The sequence below is a fragment of the Lontra canadensis genome, unplaced genomic scaffold, assembly GCF_010015895.1.
Source record: "Lontra canadensis isolate GAN:19392208 unplaced genomic scaffold, GSC_riverotter_1.0 scaffold50, whole genome shotgun sequence".
Taxonomy (NCBI): Eukaryota; Metazoa; Chordata; class Mammalia; order Carnivora; family Mustelidae; genus Lontra; species Lontra canadensis.
The window spans coordinates 11,208,899-11,227,949 of record NW_022631044.1 but is presented as its reverse complement, the minus strand read 5'-3'; the positions used below and the strand labels follow the sequence as shown (position 1 = coordinate 11,227,949).

At 45.9% G+C, this 19,051-nt stretch overlaps 1 protein-coding gene across 9 annotated transcripts in view; it reads right to left on the bottom strand.

Annotated features, from left to right (window-relative positions):
• The window catches only part of BCL11A (BAF chromatin remodeling complex subunit BCL11A), a 102,322-nt gene extending 83,559 nt beyond the window's left edge, over positions 1 to 18,763 (bottom strand). For 2 of the 9 annotated variants that reach the window (XM_032873874.1, XM_032873873.1), the window contains exons 1-2: positions 16,867 to 17,101; positions 9,594 to 9,923 (exon numbers count right to left, since the gene is read on the bottom strand). In XM_032873874.1, the coding sequence (XP_032729765.1) occupies positions 9,594 to 9,923; positions 16,867 to 16,921 (385 nt within the window). In that variant the 5' untranslated portion in view covers positions 16,922 to 17,101. Of the gene's footprint in view, positions 1 to 9,593; positions 9,924 to 14,519; positions 14,585 to 16,866; positions 17,417 to 18,536 lie in introns of those variants that run through there. The other 7 variants (XM_032873868.1, XM_032873867.1, XM_032873869.1 and 4 more) reach the window with 6 other exon arrangements.
• Positions 18,764 to 19,051: the final 288 nt, after the last annotated feature.

Here is a 19,051-nt window from a genome sequence, read left to right as displayed (position 1 = left end):
ATTGTGTCAAACCCCCACTGAAAATACTCCAGGAACTTCTCTCTGCCATTCTTTACCCCTCACAGGCCTCCCCCAACCCTCCCACCTACCCTACCTCCAGCCTCAGATATTTTCCCAGAATGGATCGTCCTACCTGAAAGGCAGGTATACCAAGGAAGTGCGAAAGAGGAGACGAGAGAAGGGGGCAAAAAACCCCAGGTACTATCCCTGATCCCTTAACTCTCTTATCCCTGGGCCCTGCTCACAAATGTGCCCCATTTTAATGTTTATTAGAAAGAATCGGATGCAGAGCTGCATGTAACTCACATTCACAACCATCTGTATGAGCCACAGGTCCACAGTCCTGACCAATTCCATTTGACACTAATGTTACTCTACATGAGTAGAGTTCAATGAGGGTTGATATGGGATTTGACAGAGTAAATCAGAATTAGATTAAAAACAAAAGTTTAGAAACTGATGCTACACTGCCGAGCAAATGGGACCTGAAGGCCAAATTTCCCCTAACTGCCTTCAAGTCATTTTCCCTATTAGAGCGTTTGCCTGCCACCCCCTTGCTGGCAGCACCACAATCACATCAGAAAGGAGAATGGAATGCATACAGGAAGGCTTGAGATGTTCCTCTTTAGATTCAATACCTATACATTTAATATATAGCAATTAACTTCTGGTCAGGAGTCTGCAGGCAGCAAGCTGTCCCAAGCAGATAGGGGGGAGAGGGGGCCCAGGGCTGGGACAAGCACAAAAGACAGGTCCGACAACAATGCCTGCTGTCAGCAGCTGAATTATTTTTATACAGGAATTTTTATCTCTATTGTACAAACAAGTACGTGTCTGTGCAGACTTGTTAAGCAATCCACTTGTATGTAGAATAAGATTTTTTTTTCTTTCTTGCTACCAGTCACACAGCTCCAAGATCAGAAGAAATACATAGTCTTTGAAGCTTCTCAAATGTTTTAGTTAAAAGGACAGCAGTTGTTTTCAAAGATCCAAGAGTATCTTTATCAGAATTAAATTTTTCCTTATTGATTTTTTCCCCTTAACATAACAAAAACATAACATGAGAAGGTTACGATTTATTATTAAAAATTTTCGCAGCCTTTAAATCATTCTTCAGTAGCCAATGTTCACTTTTAAATGTAAAAGAATAGTTGTGGGGTGTGTGTGTGTGTGTGTGTGTGTGTGTGTTAATCTTAGGATAGAATGGAGTAGGAGAAACTCGTGAGATTTAAGATTTAACATTGGTTAACGTATTGTTTCAGCTGTGAACCCAAAGACTTGTGGAGGAAGGGGCTAAAAGGGGCAGTAAATGGTTCATTTCGAGCTGTTCCTTAAATGTAAATAAATGGTGAAGTCATGGTAACCCCTGAGTCAGTAAGGGGTTCAGAGTTTTGTTTTGTTGTTGTTTTTTTTAACCCAAAAAGAAACTCCATATTTAAAAATGTAAAAAGATCAAACATGGCATGTAGGGCCTTGCGCTCCATCTAAGGTAAGAATCCAAGCTACACCTTTTTTCTCTAAAAATTAACAGATGTGATTTTTTTTGCAGTTTTTTTTATGCATCATTACATACCAAGAAAGTGAATAACTGATGAATATGAATTTAAATGCCCTGATGCTTAGCATGAGACTTCCTTGTGTTTTGCAGAAAATTCAAAAAGAAAACTGAAACCAGAGGGCGGGGGACACAACAGCACCTGTGTTCTTTTTGAAAGCACCTTCACGGGCTTCACAATAATTCCATTCTTCATTTTAATGGGAGTTTTTAATCAGTGGACTCACCTGTATCTAAAACTCAGATCAAATTGTAGGTGTAATTGTTCATTGCCAATGCTCACAAGAGTGAAGATACAAACACAAATGCATTGTGAGTGACCCAAGGTCCCCAGGTATCCCCTTCATCAACAGGCCTGCTCCACAGTCCCCCTGGGAATTCCCTGGCGGGGCCGGTTCCATTCGGCAAAACAGGCCGCCAACCCTATCTGGAAAAGGGTGTGCTGGGCGCCTTCTCACCTCTTTTACAGGAAGTTTAAATCTGATAATCTCACCTTTAGTGGATATAATTTGTTTCTTAGCACTCTACGAACTTGGTATTTTATCTCTGCAGAGAGATCAAAAAGAGAAAAAAAAAAAAGGAAGGCAGAAGAAGGAGCAAGTTGCAACCCTGGGCAGCCTGCGTGCACGGGGCCTTGTCCCAGAGCGGCCACCTGGTCAGGTAAGCCTTCTAGGGGCGTTGCATCAGATCCGCTCACATCAGTCTCCAGGGTGAACCCGGAGATGAAACACTCCGGTTCCCTGTCTGTAAACTTCTCATTCGCCAGTTCTTGGCAGCTTATTTTTTCCAAGTGTTTTGTTTCAGGAAACGTGTGTATTTTCTTTTGTACGTTTTGTGGATTTACCACAACTGGTTCTGACAGCTGTTGATTCTGTTAAATGAACACATTATAAAAAATCCTCTTTAAAATCTCAAGCAACAGTGGACTGAAAAATAATGGTGAAATGTTTTAATGGAGTTCCAGCTGAGAATTGGTTAGAGAAGAGAAAAAAAAGTATAACTGAAGGGACAGAAGTCCTTTAAGTCAGCAGTAGATCTGAACCGAATGTCTGTGTGTGCGTGTGTGTGTGCGCACACGTGTGCGCGTGCGCACGCATGTGTGTATGTCTGTGTGTGTGTGTGTGTCTGTGTCTGTGTGTGTGTGTGTTTAATGGGGAGAAAGGGGTGTTGCAAATCACCACAAATATTTACACTGTATTCCCTTTGTTCAAATCACATACTTTTAACAGGAAAAGCTGGAGCTGCGGCTATTTAAAATTTTAAATATTCAAACGCCTGTAATTAACCATATGAAACAAATTATGTCGCATTTCTCCATACCACACATGCAAAAAATTCTGGTGGTGGGTTGGGAGGTGGCAGAGTTGGGGAGACAACTCCAAGAGGAGGAAAGGATGATGTTTTCATTTTGCTATAGATCAAAGGAGAACAAGAATGGAAACTGTAGCATATCGAGCATTTTTACATTGCTGTCTCTCACACTGGGCTATCTAAGTTTACACAATTCCCCAGACTAGCTGCATATTAAGCTTGCTGTGTACAGCTTTATTACGGTGCGGTGGTGGAAGGAGCATTAATATTCCGGCTCCGCATCTGACACGGCATTTACATGCGCCCATCTGAGCGGCACCTGAGTGCTCCTCCAAGGTGCAGTAACTGTGCGCCTATTGTAAAGGCAAATGAAGCTCACCTATTCCCTGCTGGGGTCAGAAGTGACCTCACCACCCCCCATGCTTCAAATCCTTCCCTTGCCAGCCTAACTCAATGCCATCGCAGAATGACGAATGAGCTCAGAAATAGACCCCAAGTTACTAACCCTGCTAAGAACAGCAAAAGCCTTTGCTGAAATGTTTTAAAAATGCATAGGGAGTGCAGCTGGCCAGTAAAAAGCAGAGAGACAGATTCCAGTGAACCCAATATGGAATACGTTACATTCTAAAACTGATTAGAAATACAGTCTGATGTTTACTGGCTTCAAATTGAGTTTGGCATCAAGCATACTGGCTTTAATAATGCTGGCATTTTTTTTTATTATTATTATTTTAAACCCGCCTTTGGTCTCTGGGAGCACATGTGGAGAGCTAAAGCATTCTTATTCGTCAGGTTACATTTCCTGGAAATTAAGTTTGTGACAGAAAACGACTCTAGTAGCAATAATATAGTTCGTGCTCAAATTAATTAGGTCATTGTTGTAAAAACTACATGGCAAATTACAAAGGTAAATTTACAGATATTGGCCAGAGCCTCTATACCCTATAAGTGAAGGGGAGAAGCAGTTTAAGGATGCTTATTTACCTGGGTAGGAGGAAAGAACAGAGGATGGAGCGATACAATGGCCAATTTTCTATTTGTCATTGCAAATAAAAGTACTGGTTATTAGCCGTTAAATTACATAGTCTGAACATATTTATGAACTTTATTAATGTTCTCCAAATTGACACATAAAATAAAAACCTGCTTGATTTGAGACAGTGTTAAAAATGGGCACTAAGTTAAAATCTTTTTCTTTTTTAATCCTTGTAAGAACAACACTGCTGACATAACCATGACCCAAATGAAATCTGAACAAGCAGAAAGGTACTAAAGATCCTTGGTGATTAAATCTGTTGCTAAAAAAGTGGCGAGGTGCCAGGCTGGGTCCAGTTGGATGCTAAGTGCTTTTTATTGCACGAAGCTAGTACTACGGTATGTAAAAACAGACTTGGGCTTGGGGTAAATTTTGTCAAATGATTCCTTTGTGCAGTAAAGGGTGCGAACAGACCAACCAAAGTACATTAAATTCACATTGAAATCTGCAATCTCGGTGCACTTCCCTAGCTTTGCTACTTTGGTTCTATTTCATGTTTTTCCCCAAAGGAAAGCCAAACTTTTCTTCCTTTCTTACTGACTAGTGTGCACAGCCACCCTTCATCTATTCTCCCTCCTTAAATACTTTCACTTAAGAAATCACGGAATTCTGAAAAATCCTTCCCTAGGATTTGCACGTTTGTCATATACTCCAACTTAGTCCTCCCACATTATCCAAACTACATTGAGGCTGCGGTGTGAAATTAATGATTTTCCAGGACTCGAAAATGTGCCATTAATATGCACCCAGCTCCCCTCTTCCCTGAGCTTAAGGTTTGCTGTCCTGACATTGCCTGCCCGTTTCTACACCCAGTTGCATTTTCCAGCCCATGGGCAGCTCCACAATTAAATGCCACATTCACAAGGAGAAAGGTGTGCAAAACAGATTTCAGATCCTTTAAAGTAAAAGGCACAACTTGCAGACGCAAGGAATGGGGTGATTTAAGAAATTACAGTACTGTTTTTTTAAGCTTTCACAGAATGAACACAGAATGGGAAGGAAACTTTCCCCCTCTGCTCCTGTTCTTGAAGTGAATACATATTTGTGTTTCCAATAAAAGGCCATTTTTACATTAACTGTCTGTAACAGCAGGAGACAGAAAAACTAACACAATCTCTACATCACATACAGGATGATCTTCATATCACGTGGCCCTATTCTCAAAACTATTATTTATAAAAGACAACTAGAAAAATGCACAATGCATCTTTTCTGTGTCACCGAAAGGGTAATGCCTGAAAAACTTTGGGACCTTTGGGATCTTCCACATTTTAGATTTTTTTTTTTTTTTCCTTTTTGGCTTTCCGAAGCAAATTTAGCAGCCATGCGGGCCACTGTGTTTAATTAAGCTTTCAAAAGTCCTCTGACAATGCCAACAATTGTAAGACACTTCTGTGGCTCAATCATGCAATCACTGTGACAGTTCTATTTACAATTTGTCTTAGAGAGAGTTTCTCTGACATTGTACTTTGACAAAACATCCAAGCTGCCAGTTCACAACCTTTCTCGGTCTTATTTACAAATACAGCTTGTATATAGGACTCCCAGACTCATGAACATGAGTCTTTGGGTAGTGGCCTCACAAACACAGGCTCCCAGTGAAAATCCCAGATATATATAAGGAAACAATATTCTCTATTCTCTGGATTCAAAAGGTAAGTAAAATGTTCACCAGCACACTGGGGTTTTTTTTGTTTTTGTTTTTGTTTTTTTATTTGCTGTTTGCTTTTTCAGCTACCATGCTAAAAATTCACTTCAGAAGTCAGTGGTTTTTATTCAGAATCACATGAATAAAGAGAAATTAAAAATAAGTAGTCATACTAGGATACTATAATTTATAGTCTCATTTACAATTACACCATGAGGTACACAAATACATCCCCAAATCCAGTCTGAGCTAGGGAAAGAATTAGAACGGGTACAAAAGGAAAAGGCAAGTTGATTTGCTAGATTCTAAAAAGCATAAGTATGTTATACTTGATTTACCTTTAAGTAACATGCTGCTGTATTTCTGTTTTGAATTAGTATTTCTCCCACCATTAGAGTAACTGTCTCACATATTTTTATCCAGTGATGAGGTATATTGCCTAAACAAATAATTTTGAAATACCCTGATATAAAGGCCTATGTTCATGATTTTAAGGAGAAAAAAATAATATTTATCAATGGCAGTAGACTTGACTACAATTTATAGCACTGGTCAGATTTTCTCCCATTCTCTTAAAAAGCTAACTTCATGAGAGCCCAATCCTAATTTGAAGATTTCTGTGCAAAATAAGCCAAAACCTCAAATCTGACACTGTGGGATTATATTTTTGGCCTTTTCTGTAACTGAACAGCAGTTTCCCATTCACTACTCTTTGATGAGTATTTCCCCCATCATAAAATAGGAGACTAGAAAACACAGCAACACCCCTATTAAAAGGCCTCACTGCCAGTCACAGGCTGCTCATACCTCATGGTGAGTATCTGACCCACAAACATATGCACTGGGCCCCCCACAATATAACCTACTCATTTCCAGTTAAACGGATACTATTGCAATGGTCTCAATGGATCACAGTCACACAATATTTTGAATATTTGAATGAAATGAAAAAGCAACCTGATTAATGGCGATGTGTTAATGCAAGTACAGGGGGGAAGTACTAGAGTCCAGCCCCTTCTATTAGCCAGGTAAAAATCATCCCTTCTAAAAGAAACACTCATCTTGGAGAGGCCTGTGTCCAGTCAAAATGCATATCACTTTACTAAGGATTTAAGGAACTCTACCTTATTCTCCTATCTGAAAGCCCCCACATTCTAAGCTTTATTTATCTTAAGAAATATCTGTCACTGTTTTATTCCTGCTTCCTGCCTATAAAATGGCACAGAGCACACTGAGCTCAAATCCAACTTACATCACTTTAATAAAGCCTTTCCTACACAGCGCTCTTAAATGACTACTTTTATGTGGTTGCCAAACATATTCTTCTAGAGATTCATCAATAGATCTCTCTCCTAATACAGAGCACTGCTTCTCCTTTCTTTTTTGTGACACAATTCAAATATCTACTGAGTGATTATTCTTATTGTTTCCTTCCTTGCCATAAAAAGAAAAGCAGACTTGGAACTCGGAAGACATGCTGGAGAGAAATGGGCTAGTAATAGTGCACAGCCGTCTTCCAATACTTCCCTTCAGAGGCACCTGAGGGCCAGGGCATCTTAATTTATGTGCAATGGTAGAATGTTAATTTCACCATAGGAAACTCTTAATTCATTACTGTGAATTATGAGAAGTTGTGATTCTACTTACTGACATCTCGCTTTGAGATGTGACCACGCTATTTATGTTCAGCCAGTTCCAGGGTGGGAACAGGTGATTAAACACAATGAAAGGAATCAAGGCTTTGTAATTATTTGTGCATGAAAGGTTTACCTCACCTGGGTTGCAGCGCCGGTGCACCCATTGAATATCTTAGCTACCTTACATTGCTTTTCATCTCAGTGAAATCATTTAGTATTAGCACTCTAAAACATATTTTAAATTTGCTTTCTTTTTTCTTTCTTTTGTGTTTGTTTTCATTCTTGTTTTTGGCAGGGTGGGGTGTTTCTCTAGGCTCTGCTATTGCATTAGATTTTAAGAAAGAAAAAAAAAAACATTCACGACAACCAGAAGTTAAAGAAAATATCTTTTCTTTCCTTATGTAGATTCACAACTATCACAGTAAAAAGCTTTCACTATAGTGCCTTTCCCCCAGCGTTTAGATTCCTCTTCTAAGTACAGAAGCACAGAATTTTGGAGCTGGTTAATCTGAGAGTGAATAACCTATTTGGGACCTTAGTAAGAAGTGTGGTTTTAATTCCTGCTTGACAGACACTGTGTTTTGTCTTTTAAACGAGCAGCTCGATATGTAAATACAATGTTACATCACGCAAGTGTTACTCCATATTTGGTGATTTAGAAAGGCTTTGGATCTCTGAAGACGACAAATCCCCTTCCGCCTGCTCTTGCTTCATTAATCATGCCTTACGTTTTCCTTCCAGTCACAAGACAGCACATGGAAATGGTCATTGCCATATCCTACTTGAGGGGGGGGCGGTGAACAGGGAGCGGGGGTATGAAATCTTAACCTACCTGTCACATAAGCTAACTGTGGCGGATTCTAGAAAAATATTTTGTAAATGCAGCTTCTCTGGAACAGATTTCTCATTTCACTAAACGAAAAGTATCTGAGGGTTATTACGGAAGCATTAAAAAAAGAAGAAGAAAAAAGAAGAAAGAAAGAAAATGCCACGTTTGATTTTAATGATCAAATTCAGAGGGGTAAAGGAGAAATAATATGACATTTAATCCCCTCTGGACCACTGACCTACTACAGTTCAACTCTGTGGTCAAACTAGGTCAGAAAGACAAGTTTCAGTGAATCAACTGATTATATGCATTATCTTTCCTAAAACTGAACAAACCTTCTGCCTTTTACGGGAGGGGGCAGGGAGAAACAGAAGAAAGGGATCCACCAACAGGCTTGGCATTTTTGTCACCACATACTCTGCATTCACTCTGTCTTGAGTGTTAAATAACTGTTGTTTCACAAAAACACGTTTTAAGGGTGACTATATAGGGTTGCTGTTTATCACTTAGAGTAGGGATTTAAGTCCCTCTGTTAGCCGCTAATTCCTTTTCCCCGTGAGCTGCTCAGAAACCCACACACCTAGCTACCTCGCTGCTAAAATTAACCAAAGGAAGGAGAGCTGTTGAAAATGTGTATGTATTTTTCCAAGAGAATTTTACATTGTGTTACAGCAGAAACAGGGAAAGTCTGGACTGGACATTTGTAAGGGTGACATGTGGTTGTGTAAACCACAAACAAAATCAAGATACATCTGTCAAAACCACATCAGAGACAAGAGAGAGCACAGAGAAGCATTTATCATTTAGCTGAGGAGGCAGGATGCAGGGAGCAGCCGTTCCTGTCAAACCAACCTTTTGAAATTTCCAACATGCCCTTAAACTTTTCGAGTAAGCATGTCTGTGCGCTTCAGCAACTGCCCTCTCTACTCTGGCCTGGCCAGTCGAAAATGGCATCTTAAAGTCAAGGTCACGGTGTCATCCCACCACGGGGCTGTGTTTAATTACAGCCCCATACGGGCTGACAGCCAATATGGATCCAAGGCTAGCCCTGAAGCTCAGTTAACTCTTTCTACCCACTTCGAAATGCCCTGCCAGCCCACCCCACTTCATGGAAGCCTTGAGAACTAACTGTACCCCTAAGGAGTTCTGACTAGGTATTCTGAATCAAAGAGGTCATCGGCCGAACTACCAAATGTCTATGTGGCCACTTTCACCTCCGACTGGTCACCATGGCTGGAGATGGACAGTGGAAACTGGGCCAGACATAGTAAGGTTCAACACTTAAAAATGAGAAGGGGAGAAAAAAAGGAAGAGAAATTCAGCATCAGTAGACCCAGATAGAGGGTATCAGGTGTGTGTAGCACCTACATCTGACTCAGTGAAGTGGAAAATATTTATTTTTTTGTGTTCTGGACGGAAGCAATAGGAATGATTATTTTAACATTACAGGGCTGTCATGGACAGTTCACATGGAGAAATACAGAAAGCACTTCACCACTCCTTAGTGCTTTGGATACAGCACCTCTGAAAATGAAAAGAAAACATGCAAACAGCTTTTCTCCTTGCTTCTCATTTACCTGCTATGTGTTCCTGTTTGGGGCAAATTCCTCTAGATGACGTTGATAAACAATCGTCATCCTCTGGCGTGACCTGGATGCCAACCTCCACGGGATTGGATGCTTTTTTCATCTCGATTGGTGAAGGGGAAGGTGGCTTATCCACAGCTTTTTCTAAGCAGAGACTGCCATTGCATTGTTTCCGTTTGTGCTCGATAAAAATAAGAATGTCCCCCAATGGGAAGTTCATCTGGCACTGCCCACACGTGAGGAGGTCATGGTCCCCTTCTGGAGCTCCCAAAGGGCCGTGGTCTGGTTCATCATCTGTAAGAATGGCTTCAAGAGGTTCGGCTGTGGTTGGAGAAACAAAAGCACAATTATTAGGCACCAGAGAAGAGAGAAAAAGGGGAAATACATTCTCAACCCCATCCCATCCCGCCACATTATATGAAGTGTTTCTAGGCTCCTTCATATAATACCCAGAAAACATGAGCACCTAAAACATATAAGGATATGAAGGTTATCAACAAGAAAGCAAATTTATCAATGAGGCAAATCATCATATACTTAAAGAAAACTCTCTGACTTGCCTAACTCCTGAGAAGACACACACACACACACACACACACACACACACACTATAAACTGTGTCTGGTTTGTGAGTTTAGAAACAATGTTGACTGTTAAATAAATCCTTAAGGCAGGGAATATAAAGAAAGCTTAAATAATAACTACCCCCCAAACTGGTAAAAACATGGACTGAAACGAAATTTGTTTCTTTTTTCGTAGAGACTAAGTTGTCCATTGTGCCAAAGAATAAAAGGGGAGGTGGATAAATACACATACCCTTTGTGTGTGAATGTATATACTCCAAAGTACACGGAGACATAACTTCATAAATTAGACAGCTACTATATCACACAGAAAATGTTCCACGTGTACACCGCCATAATAAGAAAACGACTGCATTCACCTGTGAAACGGATCTAAATAATAATCATAACACAGCACAATTCATACTGCCAAAAACCTTTCTGATCTCACTCTCAGCAGTACCACAAAATCAAAGAAATACCAAATTCACTGGCATTTCTTCTCAGACACATTAGCTAAATGGGATACTTTTGAGTACTTAAGAAAATAAGCCAATTAGTCATTTTTTCATTCGGAAGAAAGGAATGCCTAAAATATTCTAAACATGTTTGCACTTGGTGGCCTCCATCACGTAAAAATCAGAATGGTCAAGCAAACGCCACATTTCAGAACAAGGCTGAGAAGTCCTTTCTTTAGACTTGAAATACTTCACCTAATGTTGTCAAAGTTGACTAATTTTCTGAATGAGCTCCAAAACGCTTCATTATGGGACTATTTCTACACACATAATCACCAGTGGATGGTATAACAAGGTAGATATGTCTTTCATTCCTATTTCCTTTTTTTTTTAACTTTGCACCAAAATACTCCAGCATCTCATTTGAACAGCTTCTATCATTTTTTAACCTTCCAAAGGGAAAAAGAGAGTTGGTAAGTCTCTGCTCCTGAAACTATATGCTTACTCTAGCCAAAAAAAAAAAAAAAAAAAATTACAAAATAAAAAACACATCCAGGATGCTGCCAGTTAATAAAACTGAAGCAGAAAATGTACAAGTCTTAAACAGTTAATCAGTCTGACCTTCTTTAGCAAGCTGCCAATTTCACATTTAATGAACTTAAAGCCACAGAGAATCAAAAAATAGATTTTAATTTGAGTGTAGAATATTGGAACCGATTTTGATAAAGTGCAAAAATCCAGTGAACTCAGGTTAAATTTATTTCAACCCTACCCAGGCTGAATATTGAGGGGGAAGATCTGGAGTAACTCCCAGATGTGCTGGGTGAAATAATATTGAGAGAGCCCTGCCTAGCTGCACCTGTGCTCAAGTAGGACATGTCATAATTTCTAGCCTCTGGTACTCCTACTAATTTAACATAAGGTCACCACAGGAATATGAAGGTTATATTCCCACTAATAAAGACAGCAAGGTAAGCACTTATGTTTCTTTGCCCAATATACTGACCAAAAGATAAATACAGAATACACATGCACGCTTTTCAAATAAAAGGAGATAAACGGAAGTGCCTTTGCATTATGCCTCTGTCATTTTTCTCCTACATTTGCTTTCATTTTGACCAAGAGAAGAACCGAATAGGTAAGTCATCTCCAAGATCCCTGCTATTTGAATTAAAGATTTTTAAGTACACATCAACAAATGTGGCTTTTGTTGTTGTTGAGCATTAATTACAAGTGCTGAGGTTCACAGATTAAAGACTCAGAGATAATATATTTTGCTTCATTAAAGTTAGTACGACGTAGAACCTTTGCAAAAAAAAAAAAAAACATTTTTTGAACTCCACCGTTAAGATTCTTTCTTTCTTTTTTTTTTTAAATCTCCAAGGCCTGATATATTTCTGAAAGTGGAAATATTATTTAGGAGCAAAAGGAAATATTCTCCTAGGTATCAAATAGTTAAAGGTAATGCGGTGCAAACAGACTTGGTTAAAGTCTTCTAAATGTAGTGACTGAACTGATTTACAATCAAAACCAGGAAATGAAGTGGTAATTCAGAGGTTGCTGATTACACCTCCACATTTCACCTAATTAATTTTATAGGAGGCAAAGTTCTTGAAAATAACAAGATGATCAAATGTACAGATATAAAACCTGTAACCTCAACATTTTCTATGCTCTTAACGTAAATTATTGCTAATTAACAAGAATTATATCCTAATGTATGAAATATGTCTAACATCGGGCTTCTTGCAAAACATTTGGCTAGTAATGTTCAGAGAAATACCAAAAGGTGTTCTTATTATTGCTGCTATATTATTAAAAATGAGTCGAAGTGGGGCACAAAGAAAATATGAAAACACAAATCTCTTGGTGTAGTCTACTGATTTGCATTGACATCTTTTCTCAGTGGTAATCAACATTTCCTTTCTGGGCATCTGATAATTTCTCTGTATTTTAATGCAAATTCCTCTTTCCCTAAAAACATTCCTAACCTCAGCCATTTTACCCCTCCCTCAATTCAACTCCATCCTCCTTCGCCCCCACAATACCATCGTTTCTAAGCTCCGGCCTAAACCTCCCGCTACAAAGCGGGGAGTCCAGGATTGAAGTGGAAGGGAGTGGGCAAATAATCATAATTAGCTGCGAATTCTCCACTAAAGGAGAAAGAAATGGAAAATAAAATGCTTCTGCGTTGAAACAGCAAAACAGACTGGAACGTCTCAATGCCCCAGCGGCTGACTGAGATCTCCTTCCTCTGTGCAGTTGTAAAGGAATAAATTTAAAGAAGGGGAAAAAAAAAAAAAAAAAAAGCTTTAGAAGAAATGTAGGGAAGGAGCAAGAGAAACGAGGGCTGCTGGGGGAATGGGAGGGGGAAAAGGAGGTATGCCTTCAAGTTTGCTTTCCAAGTCCTTCTTTTGATTGTCTTAACAGGGTAAGGAAGCAAACCTAGTCTGAAATGCCGAGAGGAAAAGCAAAGAAACAAAAGCGAAGGCTAGGGCGACAGGCCCGGGGCAGGGGGCCCGGCGGGGGCGGGCTTTGCAGAAAGTGAAGTTGGGCGCCGGGACTCTGAGGCACAAAGCAAGCAGCTTGGTGGCTGCAGTCTCCGGCAGCGCTCACTGCAAACACGTGCAGCGGCGGCTGCCGGTCCGTGGGGCTCGGGCCAGGCCGGAGGCGACCGGCAGCCAGGGGCCCCTACTGCCGCGTCCACCGCGGTCCCGCCCGGCCTCAGCGTGAGCACTGTTCCCTGGCCCCGCCAGTTGGAGAAATGGGAAGTGAGGCTTGGGAAACTCGGCCGGTTAACCTGGTGTAGTCTCGGTATCACCACACACACACCTCAAGCGCGGGCCCTGAAATTCATTCTGTGTCCCCAGGCTCACACTTTTTACTTTGGGGGAATCTCTGCAAATGCGTTTCTCCCGCAATTCCGGGCACGAGTGTGCGCAGCGCGGCGGCGGCTGCGGTTATTCATTATTAATGATGCTGCTAGCCCGCATCATTATGATGATAACTATTACTATTGTTGTGATTTCGGGCTCCGAGGCGAGAGCTGCAGGAGACGGGGGAGCCAAGTGGCGGGCTGCAGAGCCGCTGTGCAAGCCCGCCGTAGCCGCCGTGGTCCGTGCTTTGCGCGAGGGTGTGGGGGTAGAAGTGAATCGGGAGACTAAGTGCAAACTTGCTGGAGCCCGCCCTTTGGCCTTGCCTCGAAGGCTGAGAGTGCATACTCCTTACCCCCTCCCCTACCAAAAATGCCTGCCCCCAAAGCGAAAACTGCACCCCACTCAGCGCCCGGCGCACCGGGTTGTCAGCAGCGCTCCCAGCGCTTCTCCGCAGCCCTGGCCAGAAGCATTTTTAAAGTCAAAATGAAGAACAAAGACATAAGGGGTGATGGGGGGAGAAAGGGAATTCTGCCTAACCGTCCGTTTCCCCCACCCCCACCCTCGCAAAGCTCTTCCCTCCCAGGCGGAGAAACGCAGAGCAGGGAGTGGGGGAGGCTCTGGTACAGGTTCAAGTTCGCTGAGCTTTCTTGATCTTGTTCTGCCTCCTAGCGACCGAATGGCTCAGTCAGCCCAAGAAGCGGAGGGCTGGGGGGGGAGGGGGGTCTTGAAGACCGGAATGGCTCCCGCCCCCTCTGCGCACCCAGAAACTGAGAAAGAAGCGGCCCCCGCACCCCCTCCATACTAGTCCTTTAACCCAAAGACCGCACTGAGACTAGGCGAGAGGCCGGCTAAACCCACCCAGCTTGGAGTGTTCCGAGATGGACCCGGGGTGGGTGGGGGACAGGGGAGCAGCCCGGACTGCACGCCTTAGTTCGTCCTTTGAGCCCCCAGTGCATCCTTCCGAAGAAGGGCCTGGCTTTCCCGAGTCCTGCGAACACTGCCCTTCCTTCCCGCCGGTACCTGGCCGGGCTGTAACTTCACACCGCCGCGCGCCGCGTCTGCTCCGCATCCGGCGCGGCCGGGGGATTGGGGGGCGGGGGAGAGCGACGAGGGAGGGATGCGCGGGGGTGGGGAGAGGGAGGGCCCCGCAACGTGCCGGGGCGGGGGAGCTTCCAAAGTGTGTGACAAGTTCCAGGGCCTAGTGAAAAATTCAACTCCTTATGCGCACTCCCCAACCCTTTAATAAATATAAAACTGCGTATAGGTAGTGGTTTTAAATCGCATCAAAAATTAAAATAAGGGTCACGAATGAGGAGGGGAAGGAATGTGGGCCCTCTGACGCCTTTCTTTCCCCGGCTGCCAAACTTTCCTAAGTGCCCACCGCCCGCCTTTCCGGAAGCACTCTGTTAGCCAGGACCCAGTAACCCACCCACCACCCCCATAAAGGCTCAAAAGGACCACCGCCACCACCACCACCACCACCCCTGACCAAGAATGCCCGGGTTAGAGGGCAGGAACTGAAGGGTAGGGTGCACGGAGTACGGAGATCCAGCACTCCCCAAAAACACACTCGCACATACTACTCTGCCCACCTCCCCAACCCCCACTCCCCCACCCCCCACCCCACACACACCTGGCCAGGCAGAGCTCGGGAGGCCGGGGCTAGTGGCCAGACCCGGTGGGAGCGGGGCTAAGGAAAGCACGTGGTGACCTCCCTGCGGTCCGGAGCTGCGGACAAGAACGTCGGGGGGCGGGGGAGGGGGGAGCAGACGTGCTTTTTCAGTTGCTTTGAAAAATAAAAATGCTTCGCAAAGCTGAGTTTCTCCCCAACCGATTTCGCAGTCTGGTGGGCTGGGAGGACGTCTGGGCATTGTGCTGGGGGCGAGAGTGCCTGTGGACCCGGCTGGCGCGGAGTCACCGCTCGGCCTGCCGCTGTGCTGGCTGGCAGATTGCTGGCGCGGGGTGGGCGATCCCGAGCAGGGCGGGGGCGCGGCGAGGCCCGGCGAGGCCCGGGCGAGGCCCCGCCGCCGCCGCCGCCCGCTCCCGGGCTGCCGAGCCGCGCTCGGTCCTCTGTCTGTTTGTTGGCAGGAGGCTCCCGCACACGCGGTGCTTGTAAACATTCAGACACGAGATTTTTCCCAATCAAAATCCACTTCCACTTTTTTTGAAAATCTTCCAAAAAATAGTAAGAGGAGGGAGTTCCTCGCTCCCTCTCCATGCCGACGGCGCTCTAAGTTTGCAACTAAAGGGGTTTTAGGGAAGGGGGTAATTGTATTTTCCCCCCTCTAATATAGATTGAGATTTTTGCAGGGGGGGTGGGGGAGTCAAAGAGGAGAGCGTCGCAGAAAACGGCTGGCTGAGCGTTTGGCTTCTGTTTGGGGGCAAGAAATTTTACATCCTCTTGCCTTGTTTTATTTTTGTTTTTATTTTTATCTTATTTTTCACGTCTTTTCGCCGCCACTGAGGTTCGGCGGGGAGGGGCGGGCAGCGGGAACCCAGGCGGCGGCCGCTCGAGCGCCCTCCCTCCATCTCCCGCTCGCCCCGGGCCCTTGCTCCTGCACTTCGGCGGCGGAGGCGCGGAAGGGCAAGAGCGAGGAGCCTGCACAAAAGGCAGCGGGACAAACACCCACCTCGGGACGGAACAAAAGGCGGCAGCGCCGGCCGAGACTCCCGTCCTTCCCGGTCGCCAAGCTCTCCGGGCCGCCGCGGCCCCTCTCCACACTCAGCGGACTCCAGAGCGCCGGGGGGCCCCCTCCCACAATCCCACTTTCTCACTATTGTGGAGATGACTACTTTCCTCCTGATGCACACTTGACCGTGAGCGCGCTGCTGTCCGAGGGCCAGTCTCACCTCTTTTCTCCCAGGGAATTGGTTTTTTTTTTTTTTGGCTTGGGCCCCCTCCTCCCGCCCCGTTTTCCTTCCTTCGGTGAGTGCAAGCAACCCCCCTTTTCCCCTTCAGCTCCCTCCTCTAGGTTTGCAAGAGAGTTGTTCGCATCCATAGCATTGTTCATTATTTTGCAAAACTGGAGGGGAAATCATTGCATTCCTTATCGAAAAGCGAAATAAAGCAGTAGAAAGCATGAAAGAGGAGGAGTCAAATTTTTGTAAATTAAATAAAAATTAAAAGGTGCGTGCTATCCCAAAAGTGTACGTACGGCTGTGGTTCGGGATAGGAGGAGGTTTGTTTTTTGTTTGCTTGTTTGTTTTTTCTCCCTTTAAGCTCTTTTATCCCGACTCTCGGAGGTTCATCTCTTGAAAAAATTTAAAAATGCATGCACACACCCCTCTCTCCCCCTCGCTCTTACTTCTCGTCCTGCGCGCTCTCGTGATTATTAATAATTATTATTACTATTATTGGGTTACTTACGCGAGAATTCCCGTTTGCTTAAGTGCTGGGGTTTGCCTTGCTTGCGGCGAGACATGGTGGGCTGCGGGGCGGGCGGCGGCGGCGGCGGCGGCGGCGGCGGGCGGACGACGGCTCGGTTCACATCGGGAGAGCTGGGTTAGAAAGAAGGAGACTCCAGAGAAAATATCTTCATCAGTGCCTTTTGACATCCAAAATAAATTAGAAATAATACAAAGATGGCGCAGGGAAGATGAATTGTGGGAGAGCCGTCATGGCTTTTTTTTTTTTTTAAGCAAAAAAAAAAAAAAAAAGAGAGAGAGAGAGAGAGGAGAGATAGAGGGAGAGAGAGAGAGAGAGAGATGAAAAAAATGGCAAAAGCCCCCCTGAGCTGCAAGTTCAAGTGCGGACGTGACGTCCCTGCGAACTTGAACGTCAGGAGTCTGGATGGACAGAGACACACAAAACATGGGCAGGGCGAGCAGGAGAGAAGGGGAGGAGGGAAGGGGAAGCTCACACCAATGGACACACATCAGGGGCTGGACATGAAAAAGAGACCAGGACAAGCCAATGGCCAGTGCGGGGCGGGGGAGGTGCGGGGCGGGGGGCTCCGCAGACGCCAGACGCGGCCCCCGGGGGAGGGGCGGGCGGAGGGGAGGGGGCGCTGGGGCCTCGGGCTCACCAGTGGCCGCAGCTAGCGCGGTGGCGGCAGCGTGGCCGGGAGAGAAGAAAGGGGCGGCGGGGTTGTGGGGGAGCAGGGTGGGGGAGGCGAGACAAGCGCCCTGCTCCCCCCGCCCCGGACGCGGAACCTAAAATGAAAGATTACTTAAAAAAAAAAAAAAAAGCATGCGTGTACGGCTAGTCTACAGCCTGGGTCCCGGGAAGCGCGGGCGGAGGGAAGCCAGGTAGAGTTGCTCCCGGACACCCTCCTCCGCGCGCACACCCACTTCCCCTCACCGCCGCGCGGCTGCGGCGCTCGCTCCCCGCATGCGGACGCCCGGGGCTGTAGTGAAAGCCATGAGCCTGGAGGCTGCGCTCGGGAAACTTTGCCTGAGGAGAGGATAGCAAAGAAAAATCACCCGAAGTTGAGAGCTGAGCCTCCAAGTTACTGCTCCGCAGCGGGCAAGGGGAGGCAAGAGGAAGCGCGCGGCAAAACGGAGTCCAGCCCAAGTTTGGAGGGTTGCGGGCCCGGAAAGGCAGCTCCGGGGCCTCTAGGTGCCGGGGCAGCCTGAAGAGAGGGGGCTAGGGCTAGGGAGGCGGCGCAGGCCAGAGCTGGAGGGCACCCACAAGGCCGAGCCGGGGGCGAGGCGGGGGTGGGGGGTGGGAAGCTGGGATCTGAGCGCCCTGACAAGGGTTTGGGTCTGAATGAAACTGGGAGCACGGACTCGAGGCTTCCAAGGGTCGCAAAGATAGAGACCAAGGAATAAAGAACGAGGAGCCAGACTAGGGGACACGTTCCAGCCCCCAGAGGGGAGTGCCGCGGCCCAGGGCGAGGAAGGCGCCGAGGCGTCCACCTCACGGAGCGGCTGCGGGCCAGAGGACAAAGCACCGGCAGTCCCGAGAGTTCCAGTCCCTGGGAACGGGCTCCCGGCGCCGCGGGAGGTCCTCGAGCCGGGTCCCCGGGATGGACACACCCCCTCCCACTCAAAAGCAACTGCTAAAGCACAGAGGAACGGAAAGAAAAATTTTCTTACAGGCAGGGCATAACTATTCCTGTGCTGTTACCCGGGGAAAGAAAATGGGGAATGAAGAGAGAGAGACTGGCTCTCAGGAGCAGCTGGGGAGACCACGGTGGTGGGGTGACCGCCCTGGGTCAAAGCCGCGCTGCTCAGGCGCCCAGAGCCAAGGCGCAAACCCTGGAGCCTACCGGCCCCTCCGGCCTTTCCACAGACGTTCCCGGGAAATTAAAGAAGACCTGTTGGAAATAAACTCCTGTCTCTTTAATGCACACAAGCGCTCGCGCGCGCGCACACACACACACACACACACAGACACGCGCGCGCGCGCTGCCGCTGTCAAAAAGCGGGCTTCACTCTGGCGTGGGATACTTTCAGTTTTACGTAAAATGTACAGCAACAGCACCCCCTGCGATTGGAAAGTTTATTCAGAAACGTGTCTGCAAAGTCCCCCGGCGTCTCCCGCCTCCCAGCCTCCCCGCCTGCCTGCGCCACCCTGTAGCCTCAGCCGCCGCCGCCGCCGCCGCCACCCA